Source organism: Kwoniella newhampshirensis, chromosome 11, assembly GCF_039105145.1.
Source record: "Kwoniella newhampshirensis strain CBS 13917 chromosome 11, whole genome shotgun sequence".
In the NCBI taxonomy this organism is placed as follows: Eukaryota; Fungi; Basidiomycota; class Tremellomycetes; order Tremellales; family Cryptococcaceae; genus Kwoniella; species Kwoniella newhampshirensis.
Genome location: NC_089964.1, coordinates 758325 through 777140, shown reverse-complemented (window position 1 = coordinate 777140; position 18816 = coordinate 758325). Strand labels below are relative to the sequence as shown.

Genomic DNA, 18816 nt, shown 5'->3' with positions numbered 1-18816 from the left:
AACGTCAAATAATTAAACTCAAGCTCGTCTCAAAGCGGGAACACTTTGGGGAGTGCGGGGGAATTTAGGGAATACACATACGGGGCCCGATTGGATCGGGACAGAGAGTGTGGGGATTTTTGGGGAAGGGGTGGGAGAGGAGAAGAGAGGCAAGGTCAAGAAAAACTGGTCATCAACGTCTCTTCTTGCTCTTCTCCTCCTCCTGTATTTTTCCCCTTTCTGCCATGACACATTACACAATAATATCGACATAATCCCTGCTCTCCGTGGGGCTCAAACCTGCAGACACATCCTTTTTACCCCTTTTGGCTTACACCATCCTGTCCTTTTTCTTTACAACACCTCTCGTTAGCTCGTCACGACGCCCGCTCCCCCCCTCCCCCCCCCCGCGCCCCCCTCTGGTGCTCTGAAAATCGGTCAACTCGTCTTCCTCCCTCCCCGAGGAAGGAAAAGAGCAACACGAGACGACGCCTGCCTGCTGTCTGTTTTTTTTTCTCTGTCGTCTCTTGTCGTTTCTTCATCATCGCTTTCGTTGCTTGGTCATATATCTTCAGTCACTTTTGTCGTCGTCGTCCTCTTTCAATCGACTTTCGGCATCACTCTCCCCCCCTCAGAATTCATCAACAATCAACAGCCGTCGATTGCTTCGATTAGATCGACATATGACGAAAGAACCAGACATCGTATTACTGCACTTATAAGGTCATTCGACTTGACGTGAACACTATCCTCGCTATCAGACCTCGTTACAGTCGATAGTACCATCTTAGCAGAGAAGTCGTTGTAACAGGTGAGTGGCCAATGTCCTTCCTTTGTTGCAGTCAGCAGTCCCTTTGCCCGGAAACAAGTTTTGTTTTGGATGGGTCGAGCGAGACCCTTCTTCTCTGCGGAACATCGCTTTACACCCTAGTCACATCCTTCGCCACTACCCAACTGCCTAAGAGCGGTGCATGTTGCGGCAAAGCGTATGTCGTCCGCGTTGGCCAAACAAACCTATTCCTCTCGCCTCATGAAGTTCGCCTGGCATCAATCTCAAATCGCGCTGACTTATACTTCTCGTTCTTTCCTCCCGCTCTCATCGGTCTTCTCCGGTCCGACAATGTGACCTATGCCACAGTCATCTGCCTAAGCAATGTCAAATACCGTCAAGACAGAGGGGTTCAGGTGGGTATCGGGTTGATGTTCACTTTGACATAGCCAGCTGATTGCTGTCTACCTCCACAGGATTCCTGGAATTGAACCAGCGCCATCACGACCTCACATCCACCGGCCCTTTTCTGATGGATCGATGACTGTCGAGACCAATCTCCTCACATCGCTCATGAACCCAAGCCCTCACCATCAGCCCATGAACATGGTCTCACCATTTTCTTTCTCTCAATCTTTACCTGCCGCTCATCATCAAGGTTTTGATTACAACATGACCGCGCCATTCTCCAATAGCGCTGATCACTTCCATCCAGCTGCCATCTTCAATGCTTTGAAATTTGGAAATGAGCACCCCGAGCCACCTGTTAATCTTCCCCCTGCGCCTTCTACTGGCGACGCTCAACAACGCTCTCGGTCTCAGTCTTCGTCTCGGTCCTCTCACGTCGGCAAGGCACCCACCTCCCGATCTCGCTCTGGGCGAAAGTCGATGAATGACGCGAGACCGCCATCTGGTGCCATTCAGAGAGGACGCTCAGCCAACGGAGCTGGACGGACTCAGTCATTCCAAGGTTATGTCCGAAACGCCAGTCAAAATCAAAGCAAACCGATGGGCTTGGGTATCGGTCTCGACACTCATGTCGAGGGTGAGCCTACCGACTCCATCTCTCCTCCGGACTTCGGAATGCCCGGCACTTTTGCCATGTCGATCCCACGCTCGGATAGCTTGGGTGGCCCTGATGGGGCATCATGGGGAAGTGGAAGCATTCCGTCCATCATGCCAGGAAGTATGGGAAGTTTCGACACAGCGGACGATGCCATCATTGACAGTCCAATGACGCCTGCACGACCCCTTGCTGTATTTTCCGAAGAGTCATTCAAGAAACAAAGGCGTAGAGAGTGTCATAACCAGGTCGAGAAACGACGTCGAGAACACATAAACGCGAAGATCGAAGAGCTCAACTTCCTGTTGCCCCCAACTTACAATAAACTAGCCAATGAGGAAGGTCTTGATGAAGAAGACGAGGAAGAAGCGAATGTTAAGAACAGTCCGGCCAAGAAGAAGGTAGGTTTAGATCTGTTTCAAGCAGTATTGCTACTGACTTCGTCGAACAGAAGACAAAACGGGCGGGATCAGCTGCCAAGTCCCAGAAGGATGCGGCGCACTGCAAAGGTCGTATCCTGACGCAGAGTGTGCAATACATCAGGTGAGCAATGTGTATTCACAATCCGTTGACACTGCTGACCTAAAACCGAACCCAGGGATCTCAAGCATATGACGGATATGCAAGCTAGCCGAATCGCTCAACTGGAAGCAGTCATGTCGGCGTATGGCTTGAACCCTGTCATTCAAGCTCCTCCAACTATGCCCAACCAATCTTCGCAGTTGTGGTGGAATCCGGCCAACTCGAACGGCCTGCCAAATGAGCAACACGCAGAACACACGTTTGCTGCGCTTCAAGGTCACCACCACCTTCAGATGATGCGCCCAAGTCCAGAACCCGAACGAACCTTCTCTTTCGACGGCTTCGGCCTTGATCACGTACGAGTCCCTTGGGCTCCCAATACGGACACTCAGAACTCGGCGTCGGATGTCTTGATGGGCTTCGAGCCTTCTCCAACCAATATTTCTTCCTCATCAGTACAAAACCTGCGTAGATCTAGCGCCGAATCGGTCTCTTCTGGTGCTTCTCAAGACGAGGAAGGAAATGGGACTGAAGCCCGTTCACCCATGCGGGACGACATCAGGGGTAGACAGAGGGAGAGAACCGTTAGGAAGGACTCGCAGGCTGAGTTGCAGATGTCCATGTCGAGTCTGTTTTCGGGAACGCAGAAGGAGGAGGATAGTGGAGGGATGCGATGGTGAAAGATGTCGAGTGCCCGATGAACATGTCTTGCGGAGGGACAGACGGATGGGCCTGACCTGTTCCTCCTGTATTACGTAGTTTCACTTGCCTTTCCGCTTCTCACCTTGGCGTGGCTTTAATGGACCGTATTATTCTTATCGATATTTATTGCTTCCAACGTTGATCAGGTCTTCAGTTCTCTACCAGCTATGACTTGGGGGGAATAAGGGGTGGAAATATTGGATACACGTGTAAAAGATAAACAGGGTGCACTGGATTTTCATGTATGAACTATGTGTATATGTATATAACAATGGATGGGTTTGGCGGTTGTCTTGACCTCGACTACAGCTAAACTTACCGCGCCACTGAGATGATATGCGGACGGGATCAAATTCGGCGTCATCGAAGGTTGCTCGTCCCCCGCGAACCTAGGTCGGTGAAACACATTCATTCACTCTTTCTCCGACTATCACTAGATGTGGTTGTGTCCCATAATCAAGTCTACGATAATATAGTCATCGTCGTACAGAACGTAGATATCACCAAACAGCAGTTCAAGAGCATCGCCATCGAAACTGGAAGAATATACCCAACAGATTCACGACGAGGCGCGACAACGACAACGACAACGTCAACGACAACGGACAACGGACAACGACACAGACTGGATCTTGTGTCATCTTCAAATCGGATCGGATTGAACGGACACACCTTACTTCCTACTCTGGTTCTGTTGTTCATTTCTATCCTTTCAATCTGTTTCCCTACTCAGTCTCACGAACGCCTATCCACTCGGAGAAACATCGCCGTCCGCTCGACCAATATAATCATACCAACAGCACCTCATCATCTATCAACGATTCATTGATCCCGATTTCTTTCGTGGAGAAGATGCTACACAATCAATACTCTTCCTCCCAATCTTCTCCTACTAATAATGGGACCCTCAACGGCGGCGGCGGTGGAGGGAACACACCGTGGGGCGGACCTTTCCCGAGTTTGCATCTGTGGCCTTTGCAAGATACTTTCGGGATGAAGATGATACATCTCCCAGATGGACAAAGGGTGAGTCAGGATTTTGATCTGGTAGGACGAGATCCGTGTCGTGTAATTTGATCGATGGGACTTTTGAGACTGCTCTACTGGGACGTGTGATGTCCTGGAGAACGATAGATAGAAGGGGGTCGGTGGGGAGGCAGGTGTAGAACGGAAGGGTTCGGTAGTCATTTGTCAAGGCGACGGATGAAGTGGATTGGACGTGATCATGGCGTCTACGAGACGCAGTCACAGGATCAGAGGAAAAGGATGTAAATTGGGACCGCCTGAAGCACAGGAATCAGCGGACTTCTAAGAGGATCTCTCAATCTTGATGCCTTGGTAGTCAGCGGAGACCAAATGGAACAGAACGATGGCACAACAGTTCTCTCGTCGTCTAACCTCGACTCTGCTCCGTTCATCGAGGACCCTTCGGGCGCGGAACGCGATGAGGGCATTACGTCGTGCAAGCATAGGACTAACAATGAGACTATCTCCCTACAGATTAAAATCGGACGACAGACCAACAATAAGACCGTACCCGGAGAACGGAACGCGTATTTCGACTCGAAAGTCCTCTCTAGGTTGCATGCTGAGATCTGGGAGCAGGGTGGCAAGGTGAGTCTTGGTCGTATCTGGGCATTCAGGAAGGATATCTTATACCGGATCAGCGGAAGGGGGCGTGGCGGGGATTCGTTCTGGGTTCGAGTGGTTTTCGTTCAATAAGTCCTGGAAAGAACGGACGTCGCGGGCAGAACATCTACTGACATGTTCCTTATGGGCACGCTAGATCTATATTAAAGATGTGAGATCGTCCAATGGTACGTTTATCAATGGCGAACGACTCAGTCCGGAAAGCGTGGAGAGTGAGCCTTTCGAACTGAAGAGCGAAGACCAAGTCGTACGTGCAGCTCACATAGCGATGACCACGGAGTTTGAGACTGACTTGTACATCCTTCGCGGTTGTAGGAGTTTGGTATAGACATTGTCAGTGAGGACAACAGAACGATCGTGCATCACAAAGTCGCCGCAAAGGTGTATTGCGTGTTTGGACCAGAAGATGCAGCTTTGAGTGCTCGGTAAGTCTATCTCGCCTCTTGCTACTGATCACCGTGCCTCTCATCGCGCCCTAGGACTTGCACTGACCCTATGACCCAGTGAACTGGTGAACTATCAAAATCAGGATAATCGAGGTATGAGACGACTAGCAGCAGGACCTGCCAACGGTGGGCACCCCAACAATCAGCTTGCACAGATGGGGCCGGCCGTCATGTCTGGCGGTGGAAAAGGAAGTGGTTTGAGTTTCGATCATGTTTTGACAAAGCTACAGGTGAGTGATTCAGAATTGTATATTTCATTTTTGTTGCCCTAAGGTGGCTGACTGGTGAGCTCCTGTCAGGCTGAGCTGCGCGCAAGCAAGGAAACAGGCGCGGAGCTACAGAGTCTAGCTTCCACTTTCACAGACATACAAGACACTCTTGGTGGTGGCTTGGTGAGTCTTCCTTCGCCGAAGGGCCGGTCACGAGATCTGACTGTCACTCGTAGCCACCGTCGCAGAATGGCTCAGCGGAGAAGTTTATCCCACCTCAGTTCAGATCCGCTTCGGCCGAAGCTCAAGCTGCCTTAGCCGGTCCGCACGGTCAACAAGCAGCTGCTTTCATCGCTCTCCAGGTCCAACTCAACGAAACACAATCCTCTCTTGCCGGTCACCTTGACAAGATACGTCTACTTGAAGGACAACTGCAAGAGCATGAAAGCATCAAGCACGAAGTCTCAACGATGCGAGAGCAGATGGAGGAAAGTAAGCGTGAGATGGATATGCTGCTTGCTGGTCCCAGGGGAAGAACACTTGGACGAAGGCTGGCCGATGACGATGACGATGATGATGACGATGACGATTCGAGAAGTGTCATGACTATGATGGATAGTGAAGACTCTGAGCAGAGAGTGAGGGACAGAAGGAGAGCAGAAAGAGAGAGACATCCTGATCGACCGAGAACGCCCGAACCAACCCAATTCAACGGAGATCGAGAAGACGGAGAGGATGGTGCGCATATCAACAGTGATGGAAATACTTCTTCGCAGAAAGAAGTAGCGGAACAGAATGCGGAACTGGTCGCTCGGATCCAAACTCTGTCAAGCGAGATCACCGAAGCTGTGCAACTGTCGAAAACACTCCAAGAACAACATGAAGAGGCGATGTCGGCCGTCAAACTGCTCACCGAAAAAGTGGGAGCCTTAGAGATTGGTATGGCAAGCAAGGTGGCGGAGGAAGTAACCAAAGTGGAACAGAGATGGGAGAGTTGGCGAGTAAGATTCGAGGAAGGTTGGAAACGGGAGAGAGAGACTTGGGAAGTTGAGAGGGAGAGATTGAGAGGTGTGGTAAGGGAATGGGAAGAGGCGAGTAGGCGTGCCCACGAGGAAGAAGAGGAGAGGGAATTGAACGAGAGGTTGAGCGGAGATGATTTCGTTGACGGAGATGAAGAGGGCGCAGACGATGATGAGGAAGGCGAGAAAGGTGAAAATGACGACGACGAGCAAGATGCCGAGGCGCACGAAGGGGGAGATGTGTTATCTCTTGACGGTTGGGAGGAAGCTGGATCAATGAACCCAGCTGCGACCAAACTCTCCTTGTCGCCATCATCATCAAAACGACCATCACGTCGGAGAAGGCCAAGCAACAAGGCTCTCTTGGCCGTCCGGGCTCTCAAGGGAGTAGTAGGTGGTGACCTCACGGCGGGAGAAGGGATCTCGACACCGAAAGGTACATCTGCCGGATTGGTAGGTGCGTCTCCGGCTATTCCTGCTGCGAGCGGTACCAGGATGAGAAATCGACTTGACAAGGGTAAATCGAGCCACCGAGGGAGGAAAGGCCAACAATCAGGTGGACATGTTGACAGTGTTCAAGAAGGTGATGATGTGGAGAGAGAAGGACGAGAGAGGTCGAGTTCCGAAAGCTCGAAAGAAAGTGGAGATACACTCAAAGAAGGGGAAGGTACAAGAGGTCGAGAAGGCGGTAAAGGGAAGAAGAAGACAAGAGATCAGAAAGGTGGTTTGATAACTAATAACAGAGGTGCTGTACAGGTAAGTCCGCCTCACTTCGACCTATCGTCGTGATCGTCCTTTTGCACCAAAGCTGATGACTTGTGTGAATCGCAGCCTTTACCTGTCTTTACTGTCCTTGTGGTGGCGATCGTGGCGGGAGCTATATATTATAAGCATAAGGATTAACGATTGGATTTCATCTGTGTGGGGAGATTATGTGTAGTCTAATGTACAATAGCATATATCACGGTCTCGCTATCATGCATTGCAAGTTTGAATCCCTCGGTCTCGGTCTTTTTGCTTGCGATAACTAGGTGTGTGTGCAGTGACAAAGCGGGTGGAACGGGACGGATTCGCATCCGACTGAGGACTGAACATGAACAAGAGTTCGAGGAAACAGGACATGGATAAAATGAACGTATAGGTGCATGAGAAGTGAGAACCTCTGTTTTCATTTATTTCTGAGAGTATAGTCATACTAAGCAGCCGGGACTGGTCCTATTCCACGTTCTTCTGCGCCTTCTACGAGAGCTTGAGCGAGGATGGTATGTGTCTCTTTGGAAGCAGATATGGCCTTGTCGATCATCTGATTATCAGGAAGGGGTGAGTCAGCAAGTGACCCTCGAGTGTGAGCAATCCTGCTCAAAGATGTAACCGTATATCTCGGGAGGAGACGGCTAAGTAAGAGCCCAATGCAACATCGAAAGAACTATGAAGTGGAAGAAGAAAAAGGGGCATAAATCTCCAGGTGTGTGTGTGTGTGAGAGAGAGAGAGAGAGCACAAAGCCACTCTGACCGTTTGACAAGAGCAAGACGAAGTTTTGAACTAGGAATCGGGAGGACAGGAGGAAAGACGATTTCGACTCACGTCAACAGCTTGATCCACATCGACTTCTCCCGTCAAAAATAGGTTCGTGACTTTCCCCAGCGCTGGCATACTTCCCACCACGATCATCCCCTTTGCCCTCGTCTCCTCATCTTTCGAAGGATCCAATAACAATCCATCCTCCTCAACACCGACACCGACACCGCCATCGACCGAGCTTTTGTCCATCAGCACTCCTCCTACGCCCAGTCCGTACATGTCGATACCGGCATCAGCGACCGCTGCGCTGGCGACTGTCAGTCCAGCAGAGAGAACGTTGGAGAGGGCGTCGGATTCGAGGACGACGAGATAAATGTCGATCGATGATTTGGGGTAGAGATGGAGGTGGATCGTGGGCAAGAGCGATTGTGTGAGCAAGGCGGATAGTGGAAGTGGTTCGGTGTCCTGACCATCGCAAGAGAAGGTTGTCAGTGTTAGTCCTGTCGATCGTTCTTTCTTGTATGAAGGTGGGAGAGAATGATAGAGTGAGACATAGAGGATAGAGGGGTATGATATGAGTATGAAGATGCTGGTTCGTCGGACAGTTACTCGCTTCACGACGACACCGACGCTCCGTACGATGACTAGCTTGCATGAGAGGTGAAGATCACACTATACTCACCCTCAGCGGCGCTCTTCTCGGGTCAGAAGCAAACGGTGCAAACTTGACTTCGAGGTTCAACGATCCTTGAGGAGAGTAGGGCGGCGGTTTGGGTCTAGGTCCGTATCTATCACACATGGCAAGGAATTTCCTGGTCAGCTCGTGCTTTGTAGCGTACGATAACGATGACTGTGAGACTCACACTGAACAGGCGATCTTGACACCTCCCGATTCGATATATCCACTACCGTTCGCTTGTGAGATCAAGCCGGTTTTGAGGACTGTCGATTCGAGCGAATCAAATCAGGCGAGTCAGCGTTGGAGACAAGGATATGAGGAGGGGCGGGGAATTGAGGTGAGGTAAGAGAACAAACTCACAGATAGGTCTCGATTCGAGAGGACCTCGGTCGGTCCGTCTCGATGGACCTGCTTCGTTCTCGCTGGATGAAGGAAGGGGTTCATAGATCGGTGGGGTGGAATGTTCAGGAGCAGGAATACGACGGCGGTCGAAAGTTGCTGACATTGCGAGGAAGTTGGGCACGATGGTGGATCGGACCGGTGTCGTGATTATGGTATGCGATAGGTAGAATAGATGATGAATACGATGTAAGTCGTTTACGATGATTCTCGCAAGTGGACAGAAGGAAAAGGTCGAAGTTTACCGAAATCTCAGATTGCGGACGACGTGCACGATTCACGAGCACTTTTGACCACAGTCTCCACCCACCGACCACGAACGCGCGACAGTCTGAGCGATATATCTGCTGTTATCACTGTCATCATGTCACTGTGCCAAGGCTCCCGCTCATGTCCCACAAACAAGATACATCTTCATAGCTATCGAGATAAGGATTGAATATAGGCAAGACCCAGGCCAAGTACACCACTGTGATAATGAGATGCCTTCGCTACATAATCCTGTCGTTTGTGTCTAGATCCTCCTGTAGAACCCTGCTGGGTCGTGATGATAATGATCCACCTGCCTGGTCACAATAAATACGGGATCATGTACAATAATTTGATTCTGAAGGAGAAGGAGAAGGGAAGATTGAAAAGACAACAAAAGATTGAGTTTCTGGGATGCGGTTGCTGCACCGGTTGCAGCAGGATGACGCCACATCGGAAATAACCCCGAATCGCCGATCCTCTCCATCTACTCATTCAGCTTGCACCTTCGCTGTTCTCTTTCCTTCAGTTGACACAATTGCATCGATAGATAGATCGGACACCGTTACTTCTGCTCACTCCATACAGTCTCTTCTCACCTCACATCACATCACCCATCGATCCACCTCGCCGGACGACACGACTGGAACGCGGCATATCCAAAAGAAAGGCTTGAGTCGGATCGATAGCAGAGACAACCAGGAAGATCTCCCAAGATGGTGAGTCGCGCTTGGATGCTGAGGTCTGGGTCAGAATGAATGAGGAGCACATGCGAGGAGGGAGTGGCAGAGCAACGTCTCACTGGACTATATCAAGGTCTTCATTTCAAGTGTGGGGCTAGTGGGACAACAGTGTACTGTCGGGGTGTCGATGCTGTGTCCCCGATGTCGAAGGTGCAATGCTGATTCGATATCTGTCCGACTTCCGCTTCTTCTTACGATACTATCATGGACAACAGCCTCGTGAGTATCTCTTTCCCAATACGGCACTGCATCCGCACAAGTCAAAGTGCTGATCTCGATCCTCCTGCAGCCCCCAAAGCCAAACACTCCAAGATGGCGACTTTGATCCACTACAGGCTCAAAGCCACCCTGTGAGTCCAGCTATGATCTGCATCTTCAACAGGCGATGTGTAGCTGATTTGGTTCCCTCTTCTGCGCAGTAACGACGGTCGATCGCTTGTTGGTCAGATGTTGGCTTATGACAAGCACATGAACTTTGTTTTGGCCGAATGTGAAGAGTTCCGAACTGTCAAGGTGAGTATAACCTTCATCAATCGATTTCATACAATTGCTGTTCTTATACCCTAGTATGAACGCTTAGTGGAAATCTCGCTGACATCGATCCTCTGTTCAGGGAAAGAAAGTGAAGGGAGCACCAGAAAACGAACCGGCACCTACACAACAACAAAAACGAACGCTCGGTCTCGTCATTCTTCGAGGAGAGACCATTGTCTCGGTCACCGTCGAGGGACCCCCACCTGTGCAGAAGGAGGATTCAAGTTTGCTGGCGGGACCTGGGAAGGGACTGCCTGCTGGAAGAGGGATGCCTTTGGGTGCTGGTGAGTGAGGTTTCAATCTGGGTGCGAAGGGTCAAGATCTGCAAGGACCACACATTATGTCGTTACCTTTTGATCAGCGGACTTCTGCCGTGAGCCACAGCGTGTCGGTGAGGAGCCCACGGTGGAAAGAGAGTGTGATAGTTAGGGAGAGCGAATGAGGGCTTCGTATTGCGGAGCGTCGATCGGTGGATGATCGTGAAGAACGTAGAGCTGACAGATTGCCCTCAATCACAGGAGCTCCCGGAGCAATGGCTGCTCGACCGATGGCTTATGCCAGGCCACCTCCTGGTTTCCCTCCAGGAATGCCAGGTATGCCCCCTGGTATGCCACCTGGATTCCCCGGAGCTGGATCATTACCTCCTGGAATGCCTCCTCCCGCTGGGTGAGTGTGGCTTCGGCAACGTGGAATACGACTAAAAGCTGATGCTTATCTCCTTCCAGTATGCCACCCGGATTCCGACCTCCAGGATTCCCCGGCGCTCCTGGAATGCCATTCCCTCCCGGACAAATGCCTCCTGGGTAAGACTGATATGGTAAGAACCAGACGCAGCGCTAACGCGGTGGATGTTCAGATTCCGACCCCCACAATAAGCTGAGAGCAAGAAGGCGAAGAAACAGCAATGCGGATGGGTGGCAATCAGGGGGGCGGAAGAGAGGCGTGATGAGGGAGTGTCAAAAGGCTAGACGTGGAAAGCGTGTCCATGATCATGAATTAGACAGAGTGTGTCAGGTGGAGGTTTCAATTTTCCGATTATACGTTTCGTTTCTACTCTGGTCTCGATCAACAGACATCGATGCATATGTTCCGCAGTCCTTCGCATGTAGTTGACTACACAGCAGTGTGTGGATGAACAACACTGAATTGACGAGCGTGCCTAGTCAATGCGAAGCGAAGGCTCGTCCGATGTATGGCACATCGTGGCCAACGAAGCACAAGTGAATGGAGCAAACGACGAGTGGTGTGTGTCTGCATCTCATCTTTGTATCTGCTTCTCTTTCTTTTCTTTCACCTCGCATTCTTTTTTCTTTCTTCCTCGTCATCAACCCTCTTCTCTCTTGTTTCTTGTCTCTTTTCGTCAACCATTACGACGCTTGATGACTTCTACGACGCTTGCTTGATCTTGAACGAGACCCCACGCTCTAGACGACTATCATAACCCTCCGGTCCACCTGAAGTAGGCAGGTCGGATGTACGCTGGTCGAACACCGGTCTGACTTTGCCGTTTCACTCAGGTAAGTTGACTGAGAGGTGCCATTTCGCTTTACAGGACTATGCTAAATCATTGTGTACTGTCCAGACCAACAAGTCTTGCAGACTTGACGATTCGACGAAATAGTGGTGCATATCGCTAATTCGATTGACTCGAAATCCTCCGATCTTTCCGAGACCGTGTCGATTCTTCCGTACACAATCGAAAGTCGTCTTCATCCGGTCTTGGATACTTGACTTGCGCAATACAGCGAATTTTGCATTTGTCATCGGTTGAAGCTAAAGGCTCTCACGCACCGAGAAGACCACAAGTTCATCTCCGACTCGCTCGCATTCCAAATTTTTGCCTGCTCACCAATTCAGCCGCAAGCGGAGCACGCTTCCCTCGACGATGGGAGGCAACGCCTTTGACACACCTGCTCTTCGTCTCTCTCAAGACCGATACGGCACGCTCAGGCAATACGTTCTATCCAACCTCGCGAGTCTGAAAGTGTTTGAAGGTATTGATACGCCTCGCAATTTGAAGGATAAAGTGGATCATGGAGATTTGGACGTCTTGTGTGGATGGTCTGGGGCGGAAGATATTGGCGGAGGTGATGAGGAGTGGGTCATGACATCGGTCTCTGACCAAAATGAGGTCGGAAGCTCGAAGATGGGCACGAGGAGTGATGGTGGATCTGCGATGTCAGGTGGAGACGATTTGGTGACCGACCACCTTGTTTCCAAGCAGACGAGTGAGGCGGAGATTTGTCTGCACGATAAGAAAGATCAAGTCAACACCATCATTAGTCGACTAGACGAAGGGACTGTTCGAGTCCTTGGAAAAGGCAAGATGGCAGAAGGACCCGGGGTGGACAGAGCTAGAGAGCTCTGCGATCTCATCAGGAGGAAGTTGGGAGCACATGGGTGGAGGAGGCGAGGTGTGGAGGCGAGCTTCAAAGTGTCACCTGGAGTCTTAAGTGCTGGTGGCAGTGATGAAGGGGGCGTGGCGGACTGTCGTGCAGCAGGTCTTGGTGATGATGAGGTGAGTTATCGGTTCGGTCCAGTCACGAGAATGACGGTGCAGACGCACCATTTTGAGTCAAAGCTGACTGAAGCTTTCTTGGCGGTGATACTCGACTCAACCTCACTTCTCTCGCACGATCCGATAGTTCTACCAAGTCGACATTCTCTTCGTTCCACCCTATTCTTTTCATTTCATCCACTTCACCTCAGCTTACTCTTCCACCGCCCTCCTTATCGGCCGTATCATCCGAACCCTCTCACCATGCTTGACCCTGCATCTCACGCAGTTAGCGATCCGCCATTCACCTTTCTTCGGATTGAAGCCCATCGACGTCACGTTGACCACTTCGCCCGAGGCGCTGTGTGCTTGGTTGGGTCTTGATTGGGAGAGGTGGTCGAGCGAGGGAGATGGTTGGAAAGATGAAAGACAATTTTGGGACTGGGTGACTACGCCTCACAAATTCCAACACCCTGATGACAGCAACGTCGGTGAATCCAGCGGGCTTGAAGCGGAGGGTGAAAGTGAGACGCTCGTGGAGCGAGCTCTTCGACGAATGGCTCGTAAACAAAGGCAGAAGAAGGGCGATCAGACAAACAGTCGAGGAAAGAGGAATCACACTGTCGATCAATTCTTCGATTGGTTGAGGACCGATTCCAAGTGGGCCGAAGTGGATGACACCCCGTCAGAATCGATCGCCTCGACAATTCCTACACCTGTCAGAGAAGATGGTGTCGTCGTCAAAGCTGCAGAGATCGCAACAAGAATTGAAGACTTGGCCATCACTCCGGACACAAGCACTCTCGGTGATCATACCGCATCTGAGAAGTCCGTAATCAGTTCATCAACACCAAACCCCATCCAAGCATCAAGCACATCAGCCCTTTCGATCCTTGCCCAATCCACCTCTTCGGGCTCTACCTCTACAACGACTGATAATCCCGCTTTTCTTGATCCAGAAAACCCATTTCCTCTCGACTCTCTTGCAGATGCTGCTCTGGACTCTTGGGGTAAGAGAGCAGAATATGACAGGATTCTGGAAGAGAGGAGAGAGGTTGCTAGAGATGTGGCGGAGAGACAGGTGAGGAGGGCTGCGAGGCGAGTGGAGGAGAGTGAAAGTAGGCAGGAGCAATTGACAGTCCTGGGGTGAGCCACAGGGCAAAAGACATGAACCGCTGGGGACGAGGCTGAAAAAGGCATCGACAGAGACAGCGCTCGTGACTGAGGAGAGAATTCCCGTCTTCCGTTTGGAGAGCTAGTGATGATCTGACGACATTACGATATATTACGATCTTGATAGATATAGCATGACTTTCCACGAACACCACTTATGTTGAAGATTAACGATGATTCAGTGACGAAGCGATGAAAACACATTATGACATGTCCTCTTCATTGGTTATAACAAACATATACACTGACTGTCCTAGGTAAAACATTCAATGTCCAGAGGGCTATTGCGACTGTGATGTCCGTCCGACTACAATGACACGGGGAGGATACTTGAGCTCAATGGGGGCTCGCGGCGTGAGGCTTCGTCACCCATGTGCCTGTGCTTGTCTTTCCTTCCGCCGAACTCTGAACGGCAACAACGTACACAATCACGGCCTGGCCTTTATCCTTCACCTCACTTCGATCCCCAACTAAATGCCACACCTTCAGACCCCTTCATAGGTGCCGCACTATCACCACTTGCTCCCGTCCCACCGAGAGCCGCTCCGAACGTCAGCGGGATGACACCTTGTGAGCTCGTCGAGTCCGTCCGTAATCTGTTCGAATGTTGTTCAGGTGTATTCGTCTGTCCGTCCGTTCGTGAATGGTGGGAGATTGACGACTGTTGTGATGCTTTTGGATTGGTGGTAGATCGTCTTGATGTCGAATGCGAGTTACCCGATGAAGTATTGGCTTGAGAACTGGACGATGTCGAGGGGCCAGGGTGTGAAGGATTAGTATGTGATTGTGATTGCGATTGTGATTGCGATTGTGATTGTGATTGTGGTGGAGTCCTCGTTCTTTGACCTGGTGGTGGCATATTGATTGTTGCTGAACCTGAACCTGAGCCGGAAGCTGAAGCTGAAGCTGCAACATCGATCGAATTGAAAGTAGGCGGAGGAGAAGGTGAAGGAGATTTGAAGAACGTGGTGTATTTTCCTCCACCGCCTTGATCATGATCGATCCTCGATTGACCCGACGGTTCAAGCGAATGAGATCTATCACCTTCCTCCTCATCTGGTTCGCGATCATAGACGTAATCCATGTCGGGTGTTTGAGGAGGTAAGATCATGTTGGTCGGCATGGATAAGGAAGAAGGAAGATCGGGTGGTGAGCCAAAGGATGGTGGGATGGGGAAGGATAGGGTGTGGGTCGTTGTGGTGATGTCGCCCGTGGTTTGGGATGGGTCGGGATTGAGGGGAAGTTCGTCTGTGACCGAATGGTGGATATATATCAGCTTCCTTCTCACTTGAACTCTTGCAGGAGTCGAAGGATAAAATGGTATGCCAGTGATGTGGGCTACTCATTGGCCGATCATGATCGCAATCACACACCTCTCAAACGGAACCCTTCCTCCGGGACCAGCTCCCACAACCCATCTTCCCTCTTTCTTCTAGTCCTCCCCGTCAAGTCGATAGCTTTCTCGTACGCTTGATGCCCGACGATGAAGTGCGTCTCCCAGTCTTCAAGTGTGTAAAACGTGCCGGAGCAGAAATCCCATCTGAGAGTCCAAGAAATCAGCGACTCAGCAAACAGTAGATACCGGGTGCGTGACTGATGAAACCGGTTTGAAATGAAAGGGATGTGATAGGAATGCGACGCGAGCTTGACGAGTTGCGTTCTGAACACCGCACTCACCTGCAGTATACAGCGGGCCGGACCTGCTGTGGATGAGGTGAAGACATGATCCTGAAGTTGTTGATGGACAGACGTGAAGAATAGGTGAACGAGCTTGAGATAGAGGAATGAACGAGATGTGGGATTTGTTATTGCGGGTTGTTCGAGATTCGATTACCACGTGGGATACACGTGGAAGCAGCCGAGTCAAGCATGTACATATATTTCTCCGCTACGGTTATTTATTTCTCTGCTATTTTTCCATTTTGTGCTAATTCACCCTGCTAATCAGATATGACCCTGCTATCTGCTTTATGTCTCGACTACCGTCGAACCAACCCCGCTATCATCGAGAACGTGCAGAAACGCTACTGAGGCGCTCCTGGACGCACTTTCGGCATGCTGCATGTCACCAGTACGTCATTCGCTCCTGTCAGGACTTGCTTCGCCTCATTCGCCATCAGCTCCGGACCTCAGACTTGCTCATATTGCTGATATAGCCTGTCGAGTCGAAACGCCTGTCCATCACCCTGTCTTCCAAAGGTTCTACCTTCTTCTGACTGCTCTTCATCTCAGTTCACTGAAAACTACATCAAATGCAAGATCCGACTGGTGTTGTCTTCATTTCGCCGTTCCTGATGTGAAAAGAACACTCTTGTTGACATCCAGACTAGAAAGTCAATCAACGATGCAAACATCAGGCGAAACGACTTTTTCCTGACACATAAACAAAGGTTGAATGATCAGTGAATAACTCTTTTGTCTGTCTCTTTCCCACTAATACCATCTCGAGACGATTCAATCCATAAACAGCTCAATTCGCATCGTTCAGCCTGAATCAGTCAAATTTCATCGAGATGCCTTTCGCCATTCTCCCTTTCAGCCTTTGGGATAGGCCCTCTGATCCTGTTTGGGGTGATTCCGACAGCGCTGTTGAGATCAGAGACTGTTTGTCTGGATACTTGCAGCCTCCGGAATGTGCTCAATTGCTCAGTCTTCCCATGAATACTGTGCAGTTTGGTTTTGTTCGAGTGGAGCCAGATCCGACCTTCTACGAAAAATATGCTACCAAATCTCGATCTTTCTGTAAAGGCTTTGTTGCGACAATTCCTGAGGAAGCAGGTTCTTCTAAAGGTTCGAATACCAAGATCAAAACAGGCGGATCGAACAAGAGGACGAAGAGCTTGACTAAGTGCCATATGGGCCATCTCCCAGCCTTCATTTACAGGTTAGTCGTCCAATCGCTCGGTCTTCGTCAGATTAGTACGTCGCTGATGCACCTTGTGTAGTCATCCTGGAGTGGACTGCGAGAAGGCTGCGAAACGAGGGCATCTTACGCTCCTTTCTTATGTGTCCGAGTCAGGTCGTCTTTCGTCCTGCCTGTCTTGTGTCGCAGATACCAAAGGCGGATGCACGATCCTCAATCGAATTGTCGAGATCGCAGAGAGCTTGTACTCTGAGGAAGAAGGAAACAATCCCCACACTCCTAACCCTTCTTCTCCAGGCATGAAGCTGCGATCTCAGCATCAACTCTCTCCGATCACGATCATTTCCACCCCTCCGAAGACGAAGAAGAGAGTCCGAAAACCTTCCCAAGAGGTTCCGCAGCCTGAATTCAGTGGTAGCGAGAATACCAATCGAATTTCGGGATCGAAACGCCCACGTACCAAATCTCCTTCCACACCGACGCCGACCTCAGCCGTCCGAAGACTATCCCAGTTCGGCAATAAAACTGTCGAGGAGCTTCAGACTGAAGAACTCGAGCCAGATTTATATGACACGCCGCCGCATGACGACTCTGCAACCAATTTCCCGGACAACTCGATCGGTTCTCTCGTTGACCCCACTCCAGCTACCCCACATGATGGCTTGGAACCTCGTCGATCCCCCCCTCCCCCTGCCACTACACTCTCTCCTACTGCGTTCTTAGCAGCTCACGAGGCTGCTCACTCACATATGCCTCCACCCCTACCACCTATCAACTCCTCAGCGGTGCAATCGAAACCGAAAGCATCACAAAGCAACCAGTACCGGAACATTCTTCACTCCACCGATACCAGACTTGTCAAGAAAGCTAACACCAGCAATCTTGCCACAACGAACGCATCAGAACCCACAGTGACACCGGCCTCAATTTCTTCTTGGTCTTCTACCATTGAAGACAATCTCAAAACAGCTGAAGACTCTCTTCAGAATACCCTTCGAGCCTTCCAAAACGCTCGAAGCTCTATGGAAACCGAGCACTCTCAAGCTGTTCAGGTAATCTCTCAGGCGATTTCTGAAAAAGAACGTGCCATGTCTGAGTCTCGTCGCCTCGCTGACGAACTCACTAAAGCCAAAAATGAGTTTAAGCTCTTGGAGACTCGGTACGCGAAGAATCAGGAGCTTTCGGATCAATTACAACACTCACTGAACTTGGTAGAAGAGGAGGTCGGGGATCTCAAAGAGGAATATGAGGAGAGATTGGCAGACGCCGAAAAGGCAAGAGAATTGGCGGAGAGAAGGCATGGGGCTGCAGTTCGTAGCAGGGATGCGGCTGTTGCGAGGGAGAGGGCTAGCGCGCTCGAGACTGAGCAAGCAGTCGCAGTCATTCGCACGGCGGTGAATGAGAAAGACTTGGCGTTGAAGGAGAGGGATGCTGTGCTCAAGAGAGTGGAGGAGTTGGAGCAGGAGGTGCAACGTTTGCGCCCGGTCAACGAAAGCACGGTAAGTCCGCGAGCGCAACCTCATTGTGCGGCTGTGTTCTCAACTAACCATCACACACAGAGCGGACTTCGTGCACCAACTGAAGCGCCTAGACAGCTGGCGGAGACTGGGGACGGGGAGACTCGTACTGGGTCAGAGGTTGATACGGGGATGAGGAGTGAGGTAGACACTGGTCCGGGACGTTAGGGATCTGACGAGGCTCCATCTGTAGCGAATGACTAAATGTCCATACTCGTTCATTGCTATACTCTTCTGGTCGTCTCTGGGCACATTATTCTTTCATTTCTTATTGCTGTGCG

The 18816-nt window shown here is 50.7% G+C and overlaps 7 protein-coding genes across 7 annotated transcripts; 5 read left to right on the top strand and 2 right to left on the bottom strand.

The window, feature by feature from the left end:
* Positions 1-1132: 1132 nt before the first annotated feature.
* IAR55_005462 (uncharacterized protein) lies at positions 1133-3013 on the top strand (the record flags this gene model as incomplete). Its single annotated transcript, XM_066948553.1, has 4 exons — positions 1133-1164; positions 1225-2212; positions 2263-2354; positions 2410-3013. 4 exons carry the CDS (start codon positions 1133-1135, stop codon positions 3011-3013), a joined length of 1716 nt encoding a protein of 571 aa, XP_066801121.1.
* Positions 3014-3887: 874 nt separating this feature from the next.
* Positions 3888-7262, top strand: IAR55_005461 (uncharacterized protein; the record flags this gene model as incomplete). The annotated part of the gene is made up of 8 exons (XM_066948552.1): positions 3888-4061; positions 4536-4649; positions 4822-4932; positions 5001-5110; positions 5190-5361; positions 5431-5523; positions 5577-7115; positions 7191-7262. The coding sequence occupies 8 exons, from the start codon at positions 3888-3890 to the stop codon at positions 7260-7262; spliced, it is 2385 nt and encodes a 794-aa protein (XP_066801120.1).
* A 292-nt stretch (positions 7263-7554) lies between these two features.
* Positions 7555-9065, bottom strand: IAR55_005460 (uncharacterized protein; the record flags this gene model as incomplete). Its single annotated transcript, XM_066948551.1, has 5 exons — positions 7555-7662; positions 7945-8346; positions 8564-8669; positions 8745-8823; positions 8921-9065. 5 exons carry the CDS (start codon positions 9063-9065, stop codon positions 7555-7557), a joined length of 840 nt encoding a protein of 279 aa, XP_066801119.1.
* A 1198-nt stretch (positions 9066-10263) lies between these two features.
* Positions 10264-11360, top strand: IAR55_005459 (uncharacterized protein; the record flags this gene model as incomplete). The annotated part of the gene is made up of 6 exons (XM_066948550.1): positions 10264-10301; positions 10371-10464; positions 10565-10769; positions 11004-11151; positions 11211-11288; positions 11342-11360. The coding sequence occupies 6 exons, from the start codon at positions 10264-10266 to the stop codon at positions 11358-11360; spliced, it is 582 nt and encodes a 193-aa protein (XP_066801118.1).
* Positions 11361-12370: 1010 nt separating this feature from the next.
* IAR55_005458 (uncharacterized protein) lies at positions 12371-14132 on the top strand (the record flags this gene model as incomplete). Its single annotated transcript, XM_066948549.1, has 2 exons — positions 12371-13003; positions 13131-14132. The coding sequence occupies 2 exons, from the start codon at positions 12371-12373 to the stop codon at positions 14130-14132; spliced, it is 1635 nt and encodes a 544-aa protein (XP_066801117.1).
* Positions 14133-14609: 477 nt separating this feature from the next.
* On the bottom strand, positions 14610-15879 carry IAR55_005457 (uncharacterized protein; the record flags this gene model as incomplete). The annotated part of the gene is made up of 3 exons (XM_066948548.1): positions 14610-15403; positions 15529-15695; positions 15833-15879. 3 exons carry the CDS (start codon positions 15877-15879, stop codon positions 14610-14612), a joined length of 1008 nt encoding a protein of 335 aa, XP_066801116.1.
* Positions 15880-16668: 789 nt separating this feature from the next.
* On the top strand, positions 16669-18703 carry IAR55_005456 (uncharacterized protein; the record flags this gene model as incomplete). The annotated part of the gene is made up of 3 exons (XM_066948547.1): positions 16669-17039; positions 17101-18517; positions 18578-18703. The coding sequence occupies 3 exons, from the start codon at positions 16669-16671 to the stop codon at positions 18701-18703; spliced, it is 1914 nt and encodes a 637-aa protein (XP_066801115.1).
* Positions 18704-18816: the final 113 nt, after the last annotated feature.